Raw genomic sequence first — 18,987 nt, forward strand, 5'->3', positions numbered from 1 at the left:
GGAACAAATTCTTTGGGTACAGGGCATGGACAGAGAGATAGTGTGGTGTGGTGTGGTGTAACTTAGCCGTACCGTGCATATATCAGAGAATTTAACGAACACTTTTCTTCCGGAGCGTCATGTTTGGGTATGTTTTTGCCGTCCGATAGATGATGGCCGACGCCCATTGCATTGACTCCTCTGATCTCCAGACATTATTACTGAGATGAGGCCAGATATGCATTGTGGCCTTGGAAAACTGGTAAAACGAACATTACCCCAAAGATATGCCAAAGATATCCCCAAACAAGGTACTTTTACCATCTCGCTATTTTCCAACAACACCCTCTTTGTCTCTTTAAGTTTCCTGATGGACATTTTTGTTTTTTTCCCGTGCGCGCGCGATGCCTTACCCGCAATGATCATTAAAGCGGATGAAACGATGAAACAAAAATGACTATATAAATATCTCAGATGCGAAAAAAAACAGGCACAATCACATAACCTCGGGCCCTTCTCGCACACCCCCTCAGGTCCAATAGCTCTTCACTATCCAGATGAGTAACTAAGACGTGCGTTGTTCGTTGTGCTTTACTTGCGACGACGTTGAGATGTCCCGCAACAGCATGAGATCGAATTCACTGGCATATACCCGTCCATCGATCTGAAATCGCAGGCTGCCAGGCCCAAATCAAGATATGTAGCCTATGCCTTGCCTTTGCCTTTGCCTTGCCTTGCCTTCTCCCTATGAGAAAATTAAAAAGGCGAGGGTGTTTTGGTTAAGTGCAAATTAAGATCCGGCTACAAACGGTATTCGAGTAGCCGAAATCGAAGATTGTTTGCAATTGCAATTGTGTCCTTTGCGAAAAACAGTGTCACATCGACCGAACAACACATAGTCGGTCGGTCCGGTGAGCAATTGATCATAGCTGAAAACCTGGGAAACGGCCCCCGGCCCTATGAACATGCAAACAAAATCTCACCCTACCGCTGGCTTTGATCAAGATGTCGATGTCTGCAATAACATTCAGGTACGGATCGTAGCCTGTACCAACGGGTTCAGTAATTCTTCCCTAGATGTGGATCAGGGCCCCACCATCACGACCACGGCCAGGGCCAGGGCCAGGACCACCCCGCCCCCCACCATCACCGCTTATCACTATCACTCAGTGGCCCAGAGAGGAAGTGTATCGTGAGGCCTTAATCGTGAGATCGCAAGATGGGAGACATGAGAGAAATGTATTTTCCCATAGTAGAGAGACAATGGGATCATGATGACTAGGCGGGTAAAATGGTGGTTTCCGGCTCCAGGTTGGTGGAGGTTGTTATCAGGAAAAGGCATGCTAAGGCCGGGTATTTGGTTTTTTGCTAGAGAGGAGAAGGAGACCGCCGATCCCCCGCCATCGAGGTCTAGGGCTCGGGAGGGATGTTTACCCTAAGCAACCCCTTCAAACAAAAATTAGTAACTTACCGGGTTTGCCGCCGACGTTTGAATAAGATGTGGCGAGCTTAGTACGGTGAAATTATTACCTTTTGTCCCGAAATAGGTTTCTGGCAGGCAAGAGTCGTAACAACAATCGCTTAAAACGCCTAGCGTCGATCGGATGTGGCGGAGATTATTACCACAGCCTCTTGGCCCGCCACATCTTAATTTAACGACGTCGTCTTTAGATAGATACATACTTGGCCGTTGAGGATTTCTTTTTGATAGAATTTGCAGAACGGTTTTCGGGAAAAGGAAGAGTACAGGAATATCGTGGCAGCTTGACGTCGTTGATCATGACAGCAAAACGGTATCTGGCAGAAAGACAGATGTGCACTTGATCTCGCGGTTGGTTGCTGGAAGTGCAAAAACCCCGACAAACCCTACATATGAAGATCACATGCCGGATTTATTTGAGCCATATTTTAAGTTCCTTACTATCTTGCTCTGCGCACTCGTATTTGAGGGAATACTAATCAAAAGGAAAAAGATGAGTCTCACATCACCAGATATCACTCGTTTTTGATAAGATACAAGAACAACACACGTACAGTTCATATTTTTAGCCATCCATTGTAACTCGCTCGCCCATTGACCTATCAGGAACCAGTGCCATATGTACCTGCCTCAGTGGGGCGCCTTACGTCTAGCAGAAACAAACATAAGCCTTATGGGGCTGTGCCATCTCATGGGCCTTGTCCGTCCATCTCTTTGTTCATCGGATCCTCGGGAAGAACAGATGTCCCCAGATGTCTCAATGTGCTTAGATGTCTTGTACTATTGGCTTGAGCAAACGTTCTTCGCTATCGTGAAATGCAGCCGAGTTTCCCGCAGCTGGGACAGAGGGGAAGTGCGATATCGTGATAGTCTCAATGTTTGAAGGTGTGAGTTAATACCATGAGCCATAATGGTGGCTTACGAAATATACATGGTTGTTGTGATAGGCGTTTAGCCGTTGAGTAGAGGCGACGAATCAGAGATCGGGTTTTGTGCGGCAGTCTGAGTGATAGTTCATGAACGAGAACAAGATATCACATTCCCTCGAAAAAAACAAAATTCGAGAAAAAAACAACTCGGATGAGTCAAATAAAAAGATTTCCCGATTGGAGAACACATGTGGTCATGAGTACTGATATGAGCTATAACACATCATATATGATGGCTGAAACGAGGCTTGGTGCGCACCGATGCGCAACGTACGCTTGTAAAGCAGTCCAATGGTAATGACACCAACGGCACACCCGTCAGGTAATTCAAGCTCTTTGACCTATATTTTATTACGTGGTTTAGGTCTTGGGTCTTGAGCCTCCAACCACAACTGAATGCGCGATTTAGGCGCATGTAATTAGCCGCCGGGAAAATACCCATTAAAACCGAGTGATATCTCATGGTGTTCGCGCGTTTTCAAGTAAAACGCCAAGGGATCAACGTTACAATCGGTGGGTAGGGTTTAGTATATGCACTAAGGCCATAGCGTCTTATGTTTTTGTGACAATCATATATAGCACACCGATTTTTACTTTATTTTGTGTATTGGTGGCATTTACTTATGAGGAATTTATCTCCTCCGAAACAATACGCAGGCACTTGTCTTTCCCATCACGGAAAAAACACGCGAGGCAACCATATCTACCAAGTACTAAATTCAGCATCACGAGGACCATGTACGGTCATCAAACCGCAAAGAGGGACATCTCAAGAAACCCAAGAGCTTGGTTAGGTGCTTTAGGTATATCTCTAGCTCAATCTTGCAATACCGAATATAACTGTCATGTCTACTTGTAAGTCTTCTGTTTGGCCGTTAACTCCGTACATAAGTGCAATGCGCTGCAGACTTTGCTCAGCGTGCCCGGTGCACACACACCAACCACAGCCAGCCCTTTGAAATCAATATTATCAAGCAAAATATATACAAGTTTTATGGACCTGAATGATTGTATATTAGAAACACTCGATTAATTTATAAATAGATTTCGAATAGATACATGACTGGACAGATCATGAATTAAACAAAAAAAAAAAAAAGAAAAGAGAAAATTATGACTGGATAGCTGGTTACTATCGAGTGATAATATATGATGAATGTATTCATAGCCGATCACTCGACTAAGAGAAAAAAAGAAAGAAATGCCACCAGTGAAGCGCCTTTTGTCTACAAGAAGTCACCACCATTGACTGTATTTTGCGAAAAACACACAACTCATAGGGTGCGGTTTTGATTTCGGAATTTCAGCTTTTCGTGCCAACTGATCCCATCTCGAGAAACCAAAATTATCGATATTTGATCTTTAACCGAGATTACCACAGGGTTTGTTCTTGCTAAGTAAGACTATCTCTAGGGGCTTGTTGGCTGGCCGGCTATGTTGGTTGTGTAACCACGCGAAATGATATAAAACCATCCATCACATGTCATCACTCGGTTTGCGAAGGAGATTTCCCGTTATTATTCTTTTTTTTTTTTTTTGTTTAATTCATATTTTCCGTTATTAAATACTCTAGACTGGTTTCTAAGTTTATTAATTTTTGGAGAAGTAGTATTTTGCGACTGTAATCGAATGGGTAGTATAATATAGTACTTATATGCAATACTTACAATGTGACTCGATTGCGAGCTCGAGGAGGTAAGTACGCCATACTAGTACAAATTTGATTTGATTAGAATGAACATCGGGCTGAACCTTTTATATAGATATAATAACCCCAGAATTTGTATCTTGATATAGAATGCATGTGATTGTAACCTTTGTTCGGGTTGAAAATTTCATTTATCGAGTGAGGAGCTGTGAGCACATAGTTTGAACACAGTTTAGACAGACTGATGTTGGTTATTTCCATAGCTTTAAGGCTGCATGTAATTAATGAATTAAACCAGAAAAGAAAAAAAAAAGTCTGATGTTGGTTTAAGGACTTCATGCAGCTAGCTCCGGGGTGGTCATGAATTAGCTAGCCCCGGCAAAAAGGAGTACCCTAGGTCAGGCCCGAACTGATGGCTTTCGCATAGCATACAGATTAAACTATTTTGTATAAGAAAGACACGCTAACTACTGCGTCACAAGGGTTAGTACACGTATTTTTGGACCTTGAATACCCCGACATAAGAGCTCATTATATGATTATCGGGTATCAAAAAATTTATATGAAAAATCAAGCATGTATTTAAAGTAGCATTGAGTCATGTATTAAAAAAAACAAGGGTACTAATCTTAAATACTAAATATTTAAGTACATCGCTCTTACAAGAATCTTTAAATCGGAATGTCGCATTTTAAATACAAGTATAGCTAGTCCCATCCCACACTTGCAAGTGAGTGTAAGTAATCGGTGTCGCAAGGTGTTATGTCGAGTGGATTGTCCACATCCTCGAGATGCTCCATGGCCACATGCTCCAGATGATCCAGTTGCCCCATAGTCACATACTCCACATCCCCTAGCTCCCCTAGTCTCTCAAAACCATCGGACTCCCCAGAAGTTGCGAAATCCTCCACCACCATCACAGAGTCCCCGGCCTCGACACTCGCAGTACCACCACGCTTGATTAAAAATTCGATGATCTTAATCAAGACGTCCCGTATGGCATTGAAATCCATCTCACTGCCAAGCACACGCCAAGTACAGTCCTCTTCATTGGAACCCAACATATCCCAGGCTACCTCTACTGGCGTGCGGCCCGAACTGTCTCGAACATTCACATCCATCCCTCTTCTCAACAGACTTTTGAAATACTTGATTGGCATAAGCCAAACGACCGCAACGTGAAGTAGCGTCTCCCCAAAGATATTCCCATCAATATCTCCGGCAACCCAGTCGATATTCGCACTATCCAAGAAGACAGCAACCTTTTCACGTCTAGATTTAGTTTGAGAGCCCAAACCTGGCTCATACCCGGAGGTAAGGTACGACGGTATCACAGATGTGCCGGCCCCGTGTTCAATCAATACCCGTATTACTTTGGCTGGTACATGTTCATTGTCGAATGCCAGCTGGAGTGGCCATTCGCCGGCCAGGTTATCATCTTCAACACACAGTCCCTTTGATAGCGCAAACTTTGTCATTCTAACAGAATTAGAAGAAAAAATAGCCATATGAAGAAGGTTGTTCCCCCCGGCCCATAGATGATCTGGGTCAATTTCCTCGAGCGGAGTGTGTAAGAATAAAGCATTAGCCTCTGCTCGAATTACCGCCCACCGACTCCCAAGATTCCAGTCAATGGAACACGAGTCCGTTTCAAAAGAAGCGAATATAAATTCATCAACAGTTCTTGAGGTCGCAAGCTTTGTACTAGTTCCCAGCCTGATGAATCTCTCTACTCGACGTTCATCAGTGGCTTGGAGTGCGCTGGAGAGTGCCGAGTGTGCTACTGCGTGTAGGTTCTGGTCATATTGGTCGTATGTGTGCACCATTCCCGAAGGGAGGTAGGATCCCAGAGCCTCTTCCGTTTTGATGGCCATCATAAGGTTCGGCCCGGCAGTTAGGATGAGGTCCACGGTTTCGTCATCGAGCTTCTCGCCGGTAAGACAAAAGTACCAATAAGTTTTTTCATTTACTTGTATTCTGAACATCTCCTCCTCGTCATATGACGAATGAGGTTGGTTGAGAAGGAGTATTTGTCCTATCGCCTTCTCGTTTTCGAAAAGCCAGCGAATCATCTCAACATCTCGTTTTGCAGCAGCTTCAAACATGGCAGATATCATGTAGCTAGTGTCACGTAAGAGGTGTTTGTCACGAATCAGCTTGTTGAGAGGGGCACCGAACTCTCGGGGGTTGGCATCTCTAAGTGATCTGAGACCATTCATATAGAGATTTTCTGCGATCTGACAAACAATTTCGTTGGGCAAGGATGAAATGATATCTTTTCTTATGGGGGCCGCTTTAGAAGCAATTTCTTGTGACGACGTTCGCTTCATCGTGTTCTGAATAACATTGATGTAGTTTATGATGAGGTGAGTTGAACTTATGAATTCGTCTTGCGGCTGGGGAGGAGGTATATGGGTGATGTCCATGGTTCGATACTGAATAGATTATTTGGATGTGAGATTCTGGGTGACCGTTGGAGGTTGAAGGATTGTTAATGTAGTGTGTAGGTGTAGAACTGTTGGTGACGGATTTTTAAAGTTGAGGTTCTGATATTTAGCGAAGCGATACCTGGGTGCAATATTTGAATGGAAACCAACTCTTTGGGAAATATTGTTTCTCGAGCCAGGTGCCCTAGTAATTATAGGGAGATTCTTAGTTTCCTATCTAACCTGTATACATTCTAGCTAGATCTATCTACGCAATAATTAAAAAAAAAAAGAAAGAGAGAAAAAAAAAGAGAGAAAAAAACGATCCATCTACGCAATTGAATTAAAATAAAACAGTTACTTGAAGTTAAAGTATTCATGCTGACGTAGCAGAACACAAACCAACGGAAGTCTTGAAAACATTACAGTGCCACTAGTCATTTGCATTGCGCAAATGTCTGTAAATGCCAACCCATATAACCCTATTCAAGTTGCTTTACATATATTTATCAAGCTTCAGAACCACAATAGCGAGCGTTGGCCCTAGCTAGGTGTATGTTATTTAATTCTATAAAATCCGTGGCGTGTGGCTTATGCAGGGGAGATATGGTCAAAAAAAGATTACAAAACAAAACCAAGTCAACGCTTCCAATGCAGCTGAGTCCATGACAGCCAGAATTCCAAACTTATCGCCACTTTCGTTTGGATGGCAGTAGGGGATAGGACGTTCTACAAGCATACATCGCTAAGCGAAGTTTTTTGTAATTTGACTTATATACATGTAGCTTAGGTGTAATATCACGGTATATATAAAACAGTACAAGGGGGGAAAACCTAATATTTAGGTCACCACGCCACTGTCGCTCCATGGCTGGCTGTTGACAAATACAAAATTATGAGGCGCAGTAATTATAGGAGAGCAAGCTGTAAAGTTTACGTACTACGTATCGCGAGCACTGTGTGCAGATCCAATAGGCCACGGATATCGATGAGACTCAGCTAGCTAATATTAGAGACCCAAGTTACGCCAATGTGACACAACGACGGAGTTGCCAGCGGGAAACTATTTTGCCAGTCACAGACGACAATACTACTGCAAATAACTGAAGGTCGACATACTTGTGGCTTGGTGATAATAAATACAAGCACAACATGCTAAAACTGGCTACATGTAGTGCCTTAACTGGAGTCTCAACATACCCAGATAAACGAGTGATATATGATGATTAAAGATCACTGACTGTACTGATTCTTTTAGTTTCCCATCAAAACTCCACTAGAAAAATCAAAAGCTTTCAAGCTTAAGTCTTAAAATATTAAGAAGCAATAAGAAGTACCGTTAAAGTACTACATATAATCCACACCTTCATGACATATCACTCGTTATTATGCACTATGTAAGTAGGCGAATGTTTCGCAGTAAATGAAGGAGACACGCCATGGATAATATTTTTGAAAATCAGCTATAGTTAGATGTAGCTGTATTTTCTTACAGTGCTTGATCTCAATGATAAATTACCTACATTTGTGTGTAATCTAGCCATGGTTACACTAATATTACTACGGACTACAATTCGGCAGGGTCATAACTTATTCGGCCGCAGTGACACAGCAGAACTTTGAGAATGTGGGAAGAGACTATATGCTGGAGTGTTATACTGATGACTGGATATATCACACCAATCTATGAAGTAGTTGTAATGCAAGTTTAATCAAATGTCAGATGTCGGATGCTTTCGGTACAAGGATCATGTCTTGCTGACAATGCGTGGTCGATTATATGTAGCTAATACTGTTTTGTGTGCTACCTACCACATGTATTTAGGTGGATATATCAGCAAGAGATTTGGAATTCAACATCGGTTTATACCGCCTTTCTCTCCGGATTGGACAAAATTCAGTTTAATGTGCGTTTAAACCATAGCAGCCAGAAGCACTTGCATGGCACGCTAAATTCTGACAAACAGAGGAATGCCTTGTATGTGGAAATGACCGGCCGCGGGCCCACCCAGAGAGTTTTTTTTTTAATTCATTGATTGCATGCAACACCCAGAGAGATACATGTATATGAATATTTATCTCTACGTAATTACGTAACGACGATTGCGGCATATACAGTCAATCTGTTTTTATAACAAATATTCCGATTTGTAATAACTTAAACCATTGGGGTTAACTCTCCAATATTCTTAAATTATATAAACAGCATCTTCTATTCGAACGTACCTAAAATCTCATACTCACCAAGGACCTTTCCAAACTGATCATAAATAAAGTTCATTACACATACAAGAGGATCATTAAGCCAAACACCCTACCTGGTATCACTCACCACTAGTCCCATCATGTCCAGTGTCGGAATAAACACAATTGTCGCAGACGGACTCTCCATTTTCTACCGCACGGCCGGCTCTCCTACATCGCCCGTGATCCTCCTTCTTCATGGCTTCCCGACCTCCTCTCACCAATTCCGTCATCTCATCCCTCTACTCTCCCATAAATATTATGTGATAGCCCCAGACCTCCCCGGTTTTGGTTTCACCCAAGTTCCCGCCTCAAGAAACTACCAATACACGTTTGCCAATATCGCAACTTCAATTATAGCCTTCATAGATGCACTGAAGCTCACAAAGTTTTCGGTCTACATCTTCGACTACGGCGCCCCAACCGGCCTCCGCATCGCACTTAAACGGCCCGAGAGTATCACCGCGATAATCACCCAAAACGGAAACGCATATACAGAAGGCCTTGGAGAATTTTGGAACCAGATCAAGGAGTTCTGGGTCGAAGATACGCCACAAAAGAGGGAAGAGCTCAGCAAGGCATTGCTAACTTTTGATGCAACCAAATGGCAGTATGAGTTTGGCGTTACCGATCCTGCTAGATTGAGTGCTATCGAGCCAGAGGGTTATTATCTTGATCAGGCTTTGATGGAGCGGTCAGGGAATAAGGATATTCAATTAGGGCTATTCAAGGACTATGAGAATAACGTTGCGTTATACCCTAGATTCCAAGAGTATCTTAATGAGAAACAGCCGCCTGTACTTGCTTTGTGGGGAAAGAATGATGTGATTTTTGTGCCAGCAGGCGCGGAAGCCTTTAAAAAGGACGTGAAGAAGGTAGAGATCAAGTTCTTTGAAACAGGGCATTTTGCCCTGGAGACACATCTGAAGGAAATTTCGTTGGCTATAGTGGAATTTTTGGGGAATAATGTATAAAATCTTATCTTCAGGACTCTCAATCTAAATAAAGTAGTTAGGCGCAATATAATTCTTTTTGAAAAATATCCACTCAAGGACCCGATGATTGGATCAAGCAAGAAGTATAGAAATACATAAAAAATGCGCCAAAAGAGATATAACATGACAATGGTCAAGATATACCTTCCTCCAGCTATATCGCTTCAGTCCACTCCCGCGCCACTAGAACCGACCCCGGTTCTATAATTGCTAGAGCTCACTCTTGTATTCCCTCTTATTAATTCCGATATCATCGATAATTTTCCCCGCTGTATCCAGCGGAGCCTCCACATGACCTTCGAGCTCTAGCCACGCCGCAGTGAACGCAGTAGTAAGATATGCCCAGTCCTTAACCGTCTGCATATCCAGATGTTTGCCATCATCATTCATGGTGTGCCACACATTCGGAAATGGAATTGGGATAACGTGGAAGATCTCCACACCACGCGCTTGGAACGGGATGTGATCGTCCAATATGGAGTGCCAGTCGGCACTCGCAGCTTTCATAGGCAGGTCATAGAACCATTTTCCAGGAGAAGCTTCGTGTGAGAGAAAAAGGTTGGATTCGCGCATGCGAGTTTCAAGATCGGACATGAGATTGTATGCCCAATGAGTGGTTTTGAAGTAAGATGGGACTCTAGGGTTCTGAGAGCCGAGAAGATCGAGGAGGAGGAAGAGGTCAACGTTAGCAATCTCGTTATGGCGGCTTGACAACGCAGGATGGTGCGAAGCTTCCCAGGTCTCTGCTAAACTCCTATTTGCCAGATATATTAGTACATGTTACCGATTTTGCTATGAGGCCAAAACACACCTAGCTCCATAAAGCGAATCATCGTCTGACCAGTTATGAAAGGCTTCCTCTCCATCTAGAAATAATAACATAATTCCCTTCCTAGCAATGTCGTCGTCGTCGTCGAGATCGTCCCCTGTTTCCCCCTTCGCTTCAAGATCTGCCCACTTCCTAGTGAGAGCTGCATCAATGCTTTGTGCTATGTGTAGAAGCAATGCGCACGGGACAGCTGAGTCTGTCGCGCCAATAAAGTCCTTCGGCGTCAATTTCGAGTCGTAATGAGCGACAAGAACTAGCCGACCAACATCCCCCGGCTGTGCCCATGGGGGATCACGTGTTGCCATAAAATTGACAAAGGGAACCTCTTTTCCATTTGAGGTAGGCGTTACGGAGGAGGAGTTCTGAGTGGCAAGAGTCCATGATGGAAGCTCTGAGGTGAAAAAGTTATGGAAATGATTTAGGACTTTGAGTGATCCCTCAGTACCGGGGACGCGGGGGATTAAGATCGGAGAGAGAAGCTTTCCCGTGTTAATATCAAAATCTGCGTCTGAGGGGTTTGGCAGGAAGTTTAAAGTGTTATCTGATAGATCCTTCCACGCTGAGGCGAAAGAAGCTATGGTGAGCAATATAAAGGGTGAAATCATGATCATGATGGGCCCTAAATATCGCAACCGGAGTTGCGAACCGGAGTGCAAAGAAGAAATATCGTGGAGTCTTAATGTCCTTAGCTGGTATTCGGTTGTCTGTCTAGGTGCTTACACGAGAGACCGTTGGTTGTTAGGTGTCCTGAGCAAAGCAGGGGCCATTTGCCGATCTACGATACCTACGCGGTTAGGCCCAGGGACACAATAGTAATAAACTTACAGCTGCATGATTATACCCGATCAACATCCATAGTCCAGACAGTAAGTGACCCTTCAAGATTAGATTCTAAATCTCATCATTTTTCCATTCCAATGCCATCCCGAAACTGAATCCCAGTGCAACCTGAAGCTCTCGAGCTTATTGTGTATGGAGAAACTGGGTACATACAAGTACATTACAACGAGAACAGAGGTCTGACTGATAGGCACTCTATTGAATCAGTAGGGCACTTCGAACTCATTGGAAACTTACTTTACGTAGATCATAACGACCGCCTCCTAATCTCCTAGAAATCATCTTTAATTGATTTCACTCCTGCAAAATTAAGGATGCGCTGCATAAAATCAAATACAACAAGAGCTATCAATAATGATCATAAGCCTAGAGTTAGTTATGAGTTATAGGGCAATGCCATCCCCTAACCCTATCCACAGTTCATGAATAAGCGGCGGCCTATCAAGATTGAGGTCATGCGGGGTGAAACTGGATTGTTTGTTCACCGAGAAACATGTAGATCGATGGAATTGTAAGTTGATATTAAATCCAGAACTTGGCGCATAAATATCCTACTGAACATCTTCCCTTTTATTTTATTACTATTTAGAATTGCCCCCTACTTTGTAACAATAGTGATGACATCCTCGTCAGCGACGACATGCCCCAGACCTACTCTCTGTGGGACATGTCTTGCGCTTGCGCCCCAAACAAGAGCGTACTTGAAGCTCTCCTTCAATGTCCTATGCACCTGGTCGCAGACATCCTCGACAGTAGAATCCTGCCTCACAATGAGGGCCTCAGAAAAATCAGGTTCTACACCTTTGCGTTTGGTGTATATCCGCATCAGGTTCAGCTCCTTCCAGGCGCGTTCAACAACGTCGCTGATACCGAGATCAAGCTCGCAGGACATGACGACGGTATGGTCTTCGTGAGCGAGTTGGTCGAGGAATTCCATGCTGATACAGTCGATCTTGTTGTATACATAAAGGCTAAGGAAATTAGTATCGGTATTTTGGGGAGTTTTAGTGGTATTACCATTTAATGTATTTTCGATTGGCCTCCATGATCACATCAATAAAATCGTCAACAGTGGCTTTTATACGTTAGTATTTTTTTTTTTTTTGAAATATCAGCTAGTAGTGGGTGGATGTACGCACCATCTTCATCTCTAACTAAGACCTCGCAATTGAGCATTTTGTAATCCCTTAGGATATTGTAAATCATCTGTCCGTTCATCAGCAAGACTTCTCTTCTAGCGCATAAGATTCCACTCTCACCTTCTCATCCAAATTCTTTGGCGTGCTCATAAAATTAATCTTCATGCCTCCGGCTTTCTTTTGTTTCAGGTAGATATTTGGTCTTTGCCTGTTAAGCCTAATACCCACCGCCTCTAGTTCGGCCTCTAAGAGGGCCCTTTGCTCTGCCTTCTTCGTCGCATCCAAGACCATCATGATCAAGTCGCTCGTCTTCGCCGCCGAGATAACTTGTCGCCCTCTACCCTTGCCTTCGGAGGCCCCCTCGATGATACCCGGTAAATCCAGAATCTGAATCTCTGCACCCCCATATTCCAAAACTCCCGGAATAGCCGTAAGAGTCGTAAAAGAGTATGCCGCAACTTCAGATTTCGTCTTCGTGATCTTCGACAGCAGGGTTGACTTTCCGACGGAAGGAAATCCAACGAGCGCAATACGTGCATCTAAACCCTCGTATATGGTAAGTTACAACTCTATCTGCACATAAAGAATAAGTTGAACAGACCCCCGCTCTTAGAAACGTCGAAACCCGTTCCCGCTCCCGCGCCAGCTCCGGGAGCGGGTTCGAGAAGTTGCGCACGTAGACGCGCAAGCTTTCCCTTGAGGAGACCGAGATGGTATTCGGTGGCTTTGTTTTTTCTGCAAACGAGAAAGCGCGGGTCGTTAGCCTACCTTTTCGCAGTTTTACGATTATCGAAGTGTGCAATGGTGTGTCTTAATTACTGAGTCCGCCGCATCTCCTCCTCAATTTCTTTAATCTTTTCGCTGACACCCATTGTGAGTTTAAGCTCGTGGTATTATTCGGAAAGAGGTTTCTGGGTTTCCTGGGTTTCCTGGGTCTATGGAGTGATATAGGTTTGGCGTTTGCGAATAGCAAAGTTGAGGCTCGGAATTGGTTAGATGTAGCGCGGGGTTGACCGTTGGAGAGTGGTCCGTGCAACTGAGGTTAGGTTCTTGATCTTGGCAACTCATGCATCAAGAATTGAATGACCATACATACCTCCGGCGCCGAGTCGAATTCCGTATGCAGTAGCTCTAGTTCCTATTGCTCGTAGAGAAACATCATCTCCTGGCCCTAATCTCAGGCCACCTTGGTTCAATATTGGCCAGTCAAAACTGGAAAAACCGCACTAACCCATCTGTAAATTAAAGAGTGTGTTTCCATTGTTGGATTATATACAATTAACGTCTAGGGGCTGGCCTGGTTTTACCACCGCGAAGAGTGACTAACGGTCTAGATATACTGGTATCAATGATGGATCCGTAACTTTCGAAAAGATACGATTGTAAATTTATAGATTATAATTTACGTTCCTTCATTTATAGTTGCCCCTGCCCCAAAACTGATCACTATGATCAACTATTCCTTTTTGTTTGTCGCGTAGCTCCGAGTCTCTTTAATACTAAATTCGGGTATAGACCCAGTAAACCAAAAACCCCTTTCCTCGTAATAGGATGACCGTCTAGCTCCTTTTATAGTAAAAATTATAATTCGAAGACTTGTTAGAAGCCGATGCATGTAGTTGCAATATACAAGTTCGATGAGGGTTGTATTACGTAGATTAATTGCCTGGTCATCCTACATGTAATTACATCTATCAAGATGTGCTTCTTTACTGTAATTACATGTATTTAGTAAAAAATATATATGATCTGGATGAGCTGGAGAAATATTTCACAATCGAAAGCATTCACCACACACATATATAGGCAGGAGCAAAGTACAAAGTATCCGGCTCGATAATCGAAAATATATAGGCAATCTGGGTTCATGGCATTAGAGCCTGCAGAAAGAAAAGCCGGCAGTAGAGAAATGCATGACGGCTGGCCATCATACAAACAGGGACATGGCCCATCAAATCATTTGATATATATTCGACTAGTTTCCCTTACGGAACCGTTCTTCCTAATTACCACACTCACGTGCTCAAGTTGAAATATCTGAAAAAAGATATTCACAGTCCTAAAGGTGACTCCCTAGCTAGCGTATGAATGGGAACACGATGTGTGTGTTCACGGTCTGTGACGAGCCCTAGTTCAATCGTATATTCCGCTCTGTATGGTCCTAGACTTCTAGATTGATGGCCTTTCCGAATTTCGCATATAGCTTCACCTTTAATTCCCCCATGATTTCATCGTTCCTCTCAATTTTTTCCTCTAGAGCCTCGATCTCCTTAGCGATATCCTGTGCCGACTTCTCGAGTAGCTGCTGAACTTCCTCGAGTGGGAGGTGTAAGAATGAATCGCCGATTTTGTAGCTATTTGGTTCACATCAGAATCACAGGGTAAAACTGGAAATTATAAGGGTAGATAGCCAACGTACGGTATCATATCATCTTCGTCGGCAAGTTCAAGCTCACTAGTCACGTCGTCGATGTATTCCTTCTCTTGCTATACACAACCACACCCATTAGATACCAGGATAGAACCGAATAGCGCAGGGCGGGGAAGAAATTCACATTCTTCTTCTCAAGCTCCTCCTTTAATATTCCTTGTTTCTGATGGAGAGTGGAGAATTTGTTGATGTTGTTTTGGTCCTCCCGGGTCACGACTGTGTCCGTCTGGGCCTCATCTTCTCGGGAAAGCTGGCGGAGCGCGGTCGTCAGCTTGGAGCGAGAAGACACGAGGTAGAGCGGGAGGGATAAGTACCATGCGTCGATCCATCGTGGCTTTATGGGGTGTTGGAGAGCGGAAGTGGGGGGGGGATGGATGAGGCTCTTTGGTGGGGTTGTTGGTGTTAGTTAATTGGCGCGCACGGACCACCATGATTCAAAATGCTAGACTAGCGGGAGAGCTACATGACATGTAGTCACCCGCTATCACTCGCTTTAAGCTTTTGAAAATGATAATTCAGGAATAGAAACCAGAGGTAACTTTTCTCAGTAGCAATAATTTGCTGTCAACTCTATTAATATCATCAATTTACTTTGTGGAGAAAAAATGAATACATGTGTGGATTCTGTCTAGAATCACATGTTAACGCAGATAGCGGTGCGCGAGGTCTCATCTGGTGTTCTCAGAAGAAATACAAATTTACACCTAGTACAAGTACATGTAGCTAGCAAGTGAAAAATCTAAATTGTGATAATTATAAGGTGTTCCCCGATTCATGACTGATGAGGCTTAATGAAGACCATACCTGGGACGAAGAATGTTTATATATGCACGTTTTAACTCGGGCCTGAAATTAACTTTATCGGACGTTTTGGTATTTCCGGCTGTTGATGAATTCAGAAGACCTAATACAACAGGCTGCCATGTTCGAGTGCTCTATCTCTGCGGGGACCTGTCCGTCCGATATGGAAGGAAGCTCTTAATACAGCGCACTCAATGGTTTTATGTAGTGGTTACATGTAATTGTACCTACATGTAGTATGTACAAGTATACGTATAGTCTGTTGGGGTACCTGCAAGTATGTGTAACCGGCTAATCTCTATATCTCAAAACCAGACATCCTCAATGTCTAATACCACTTTTGACGACAGTGTCATACTTGAAGTTTCTAATCACTTTCATATACGTCTCCACACCCGGAGTACTCTTTAAAGTCTTCCTTAATCCCACCGGAGAAAGCATCTTTGACTTACGACACGTGTCATTCACAGAGATACCTACTTTGTATGACGACGCCTAGAACCAGGAAGATGCAGTTCTCGTATCCTTACGCACACCCACAATTACAAATCCTAGTAACCAGCATTGGCGCCTTGTGGATATGCCCACTCTTTTTGATAGCCACACCTATATAATTGGGGTGGCGTGGCTTTTAGACCGTGACTCCCACCTCCGGATGATCAAGGTATTCCAGCGTGAGTGATACCCAGTGATGCGTGTTGCGTGTTATCACCACAAAAATCAATACATGAAAATACGAAATGCCAAGTTTCTTTCAACAGGACATGTATCTAACCGTAGTAACCTGGCTCCAGTCTTACCAGTCAGTAATACATGTGGTTCGGTTCTCCAAACAAATCACATGCTTTAAACAGAATTTCGGGTTTCTTTGGGTCCGATAGGAAGCTCGCACACCCCACTTCTAGCTTCGGAATGTTGTGTTTCCGTTTCTTCCGGCCGAGTAAGAGAAAACACATGACGCGGCGTCTGCAAGCGGATGTTGACAACTAATTCCACTCCACTTCCATGGGTCCACGGAGGGGTCCTTAACGTTCCGATTCCGTTCCTGTTGATTTATAAACTTTCCATACTCAACTGCAAATATTCGTAGGGAAAGGGATGAATTTAATCAGAGTGGATATCTTGGGTAATAGTCCTCTATTCCTTCCGATTCTAGATACATATAAAACGTAATATTTTTGACTAGTTACCGTTAAGACCCTAATCTTCGCATCCCACAAGAAAATTAAAGTGTATAATAATTGCCTCGATCCATTATTATGGGAGGTCGGCAATTTCTAATGTTATACTCTAGGCATTAAACCGAAAATCATATAGACAGAGAAGAAAAACGAGTGCGGAAACAATTACAAAAAGCCGTGTTCGTCATTAGTACAAAACCACAAAAAAGCAGACGCCGCAATTGCCGTCGCATGATGTCCATTACTCCCACCCTGTGCTTGACATGTCACCCGGGTGCAGGTACGCCCGAATCCATTGCATTCTCTACTGAGTTTTGGAACGCACTTTTTTACTCCTCCTTCAAAGGAGCGGGGCCACCATACATCAACTCCGTTCCGAAGACTTTGTCCCAAATCTTCGAAGTGACGCCAAATCCCTTCTGGTAGTCGGCAAAGTGATGTTGGAGATGGTACTTCTTCAGTTCCTTGTAGTATGACGGGAGGCTAGGAGAGTATGTTAGCTATAGCTGTAATAATGGTATTTCCGTATGTAGACGTTTACTTACGATTTATGGTGCAAAAAGTAATGGGTCAGATCGTAACAAACATATCCGAAGATACCACCACAGAAAACACTGACGGCCACGTTCCAGTCCCAGAAGAACACAAAGTGCGCTAAATGCCAAAATGGTGTCGCGAGTACAACAAACAATGTTGGAGGCATAACAAGACGAAGTTTGTCCATCGGAAGAAAGTGATGAACTCCATGAAGCAGGAAATGCATCGTAATGCATACACGGTTATCTGGCATTTTTCTGCATGGAAAATTAATTGTTAGTAGAGTCCTTGGTAAAGTGGGAATCGCAAAGATTATAGGATAAAACATACTCATCCAAGTGAAACAGGCATCGATGTAGCACATATTCGATCAATGTCCAAAGCGCAAGCCCAACCGAAAAAAACGCAGCCTGGACACCATAATTTGGCAATCCCTTGTGCGCTTCAAAAACTCCATAACAGATACAAGGTAACCAAACCATTGGTACAACCCACCATGGAGTTTTGCTGAGTGGTTCTAACACATTCCCGAAGATAGGCGCTGACTCTCCACCTTTGTAATGACGTGGTCTATGCACCTGCTGGAGGTAAAATTCCTTGGAAAACCCACCAGACCATACTTGCATCAGCAGCGGCCGATTTAAGTCGAGGAATTTATGCTTTTTGTAATCAGCAGAAATGTCGGTTGGTATTGAGAGTTCCTCTTCGCTGGACATGCCAGTTAAGGGACTTGGTGATCCAGCCCTTGGTGTTGCGCCTCTGAGAGGAGTGCCAGGGGGAGATGGAGGCATTCTGTTTGTCTCTGTTGGGAGGAGGCCAATAAGGTAATCATCCAATATTTCGTAGGCGGCTTCTGAATGAGTGTGGGAAATCTCGTCCGCCAGGATCGCCGCGATATCTTTGCCCGCATAACTACAATCGCAATTGTCAGCTGGGGTGGACAGATTCAAAGGAGTTCTGTTGGCGAAGCCTTGTTGAGGTAGACCTACTCAATAATCAAGTCTTCACCACCTGGATGGTCGCTTAAGAATGGGGTAATGTCGTAGACCCTGTTTCCAATTGTAACGTAGCATGACTTTGAGGATTTGTGTTTCTCAAGCTCGGCGATCGAGATAACGGGAAGACTTGAGTAGGACATGGTTGGGGGAAAGTTCGGGGGTGGTGATGACAGATAGATAGAGGAAAAGGGAAAGCTTAGAAGAGGGTTATGGGTGGAGATAAAGTATTTATCGCAGCCAGCATCAACAGAGAAAGGGGTGGGTTAGGGGGAGGATTATGAAATTTGCTGTGGCGTGACCGAGCACCATAAAGCAGCTGATTCAGCCACACCACCCTCCCCCACGGTAAATACCACCGAAATCTCCCCCGAAAACCTTCTCACTGTGTTGGTTCTAATATGTTGCCTGGTATATTGAGTAATAAATTGACGTGGAATTTCAATGTTAACGCGGCATAACATCATGAGGCATCTGCAGAGCTTTCCCATGCTACTTGTATTGTTCACCGGTCAGCCTCAACATTGTAAATT

The 18,987-nt window shown here is 43.7% G+C and overlaps 6 protein-coding genes across 6 annotated transcripts; 1 reads left to right on the plus strand and 5 right to left on the minus strand.

Annotated features, from left to right (window-relative positions):
- Positions 1 to 4,743: 4,743 nt before the first annotated feature.
- On the minus strand, positions 4,744 to 6,462 carry LAJ45_09597 (uncharacterized protein; the record flags this gene model as incomplete). Its single annotated transcript, XM_046119138.1, has 1 exon — positions 4,744 to 6,462. The coding sequence occupies one exon, from the start codon at positions 6,460 to 6,462 to the stop codon at positions 4,744 to 4,746; it is 1,719 nt and encodes a 572-aa protein (XP_045967708.1).
- Positions 6,463 to 8,807: 2,345 nt separating this feature from the next.
- On the plus strand, positions 8,808 to 9,680 carry LAJ45_09598 (uncharacterized protein; the record flags this gene model as incomplete). Its single annotated transcript, XM_046119139.1, has 1 exon — positions 8,808 to 9,680. One exon carries the CDS (start codon positions 8,808 to 8,810, stop codon positions 9,678 to 9,680), a length of 873 nt encoding a protein of 290 aa, XP_045967709.1.
- Positions 9,681 to 9,911: 231 nt separating this feature from the next.
- Positions 9,912 to 11,141, minus strand: LAJ45_09599 (uncharacterized protein; the record flags this gene model as incomplete). Its single annotated transcript, XM_046119140.1, has 2 exons — positions 9,912 to 10,455; positions 10,513 to 11,141. 2 exons carry the CDS (start codon positions 11,139 to 11,141, stop codon positions 9,912 to 9,914), a joined length of 1,173 nt encoding a protein of 390 aa, XP_045967710.1.
- Positions 11,142 to 11,968: 827 nt separating this feature from the next.
- On the minus strand, positions 11,969 to 13,381 carry LAJ45_09600 (uncharacterized protein; the record flags this gene model as incomplete). Its single annotated transcript, XM_046119141.1, has 6 exons — positions 11,969 to 12,341; positions 12,388 to 12,445; positions 12,510 to 12,576; positions 12,630 to 13,048; positions 13,111 to 13,244; positions 13,329 to 13,381. 6 exons carry the CDS (start codon positions 13,379 to 13,381, stop codon positions 11,969 to 11,971), a joined length of 1,104 nt encoding a protein of 367 aa, XP_045967711.1.
- A 1,289-nt stretch (positions 13,382 to 14,670) lies between these two features.
- On the minus strand, positions 14,671 to 15,269 carry LAJ45_09601 (uncharacterized protein; the record flags this gene model as incomplete). The annotated part of the gene is made up of 4 exons (XM_046119142.1): positions 14,671 to 14,863; positions 14,929 to 14,996; positions 15,065 to 15,190; positions 15,255 to 15,269. 4 exons carry the CDS (start codon positions 15,267 to 15,269, stop codon positions 14,671 to 14,673), a joined length of 402 nt encoding a protein of 133 aa, XP_045967712.1.
- A 1,982-nt stretch (positions 15,270 to 17,251) lies between these two features.
- On the minus strand, positions 17,252 to 18,597 carry LAJ45_09602 (uncharacterized protein; the record flags this gene model as incomplete). The annotated part of the gene is made up of 4 exons (XM_046119143.1): positions 17,252 to 17,405; positions 17,468 to 17,716; positions 17,790 to 18,371; positions 18,449 to 18,597. The coding sequence occupies 4 exons, from the start codon at positions 18,595 to 18,597 to the stop codon at positions 17,252 to 17,254; spliced, it is 1,134 nt and encodes a 377-aa protein (XP_045967713.1).
- Positions 18,598 to 18,987: the final 390 nt, after the last annotated feature.

Source organism: Morchella importuna (genome assembly GCF_003444635.1).
Source record: "Morchella importuna strain M04M26 chromosome Unknown Morimp01GS037, whole genome shotgun sequence".
In the NCBI taxonomy this organism is placed as follows: domain Eukaryota; kingdom Fungi; phylum Ascomycota; class Pezizomycetes; order Pezizales; family Morchellaceae; genus Morchella; species Morchella importuna.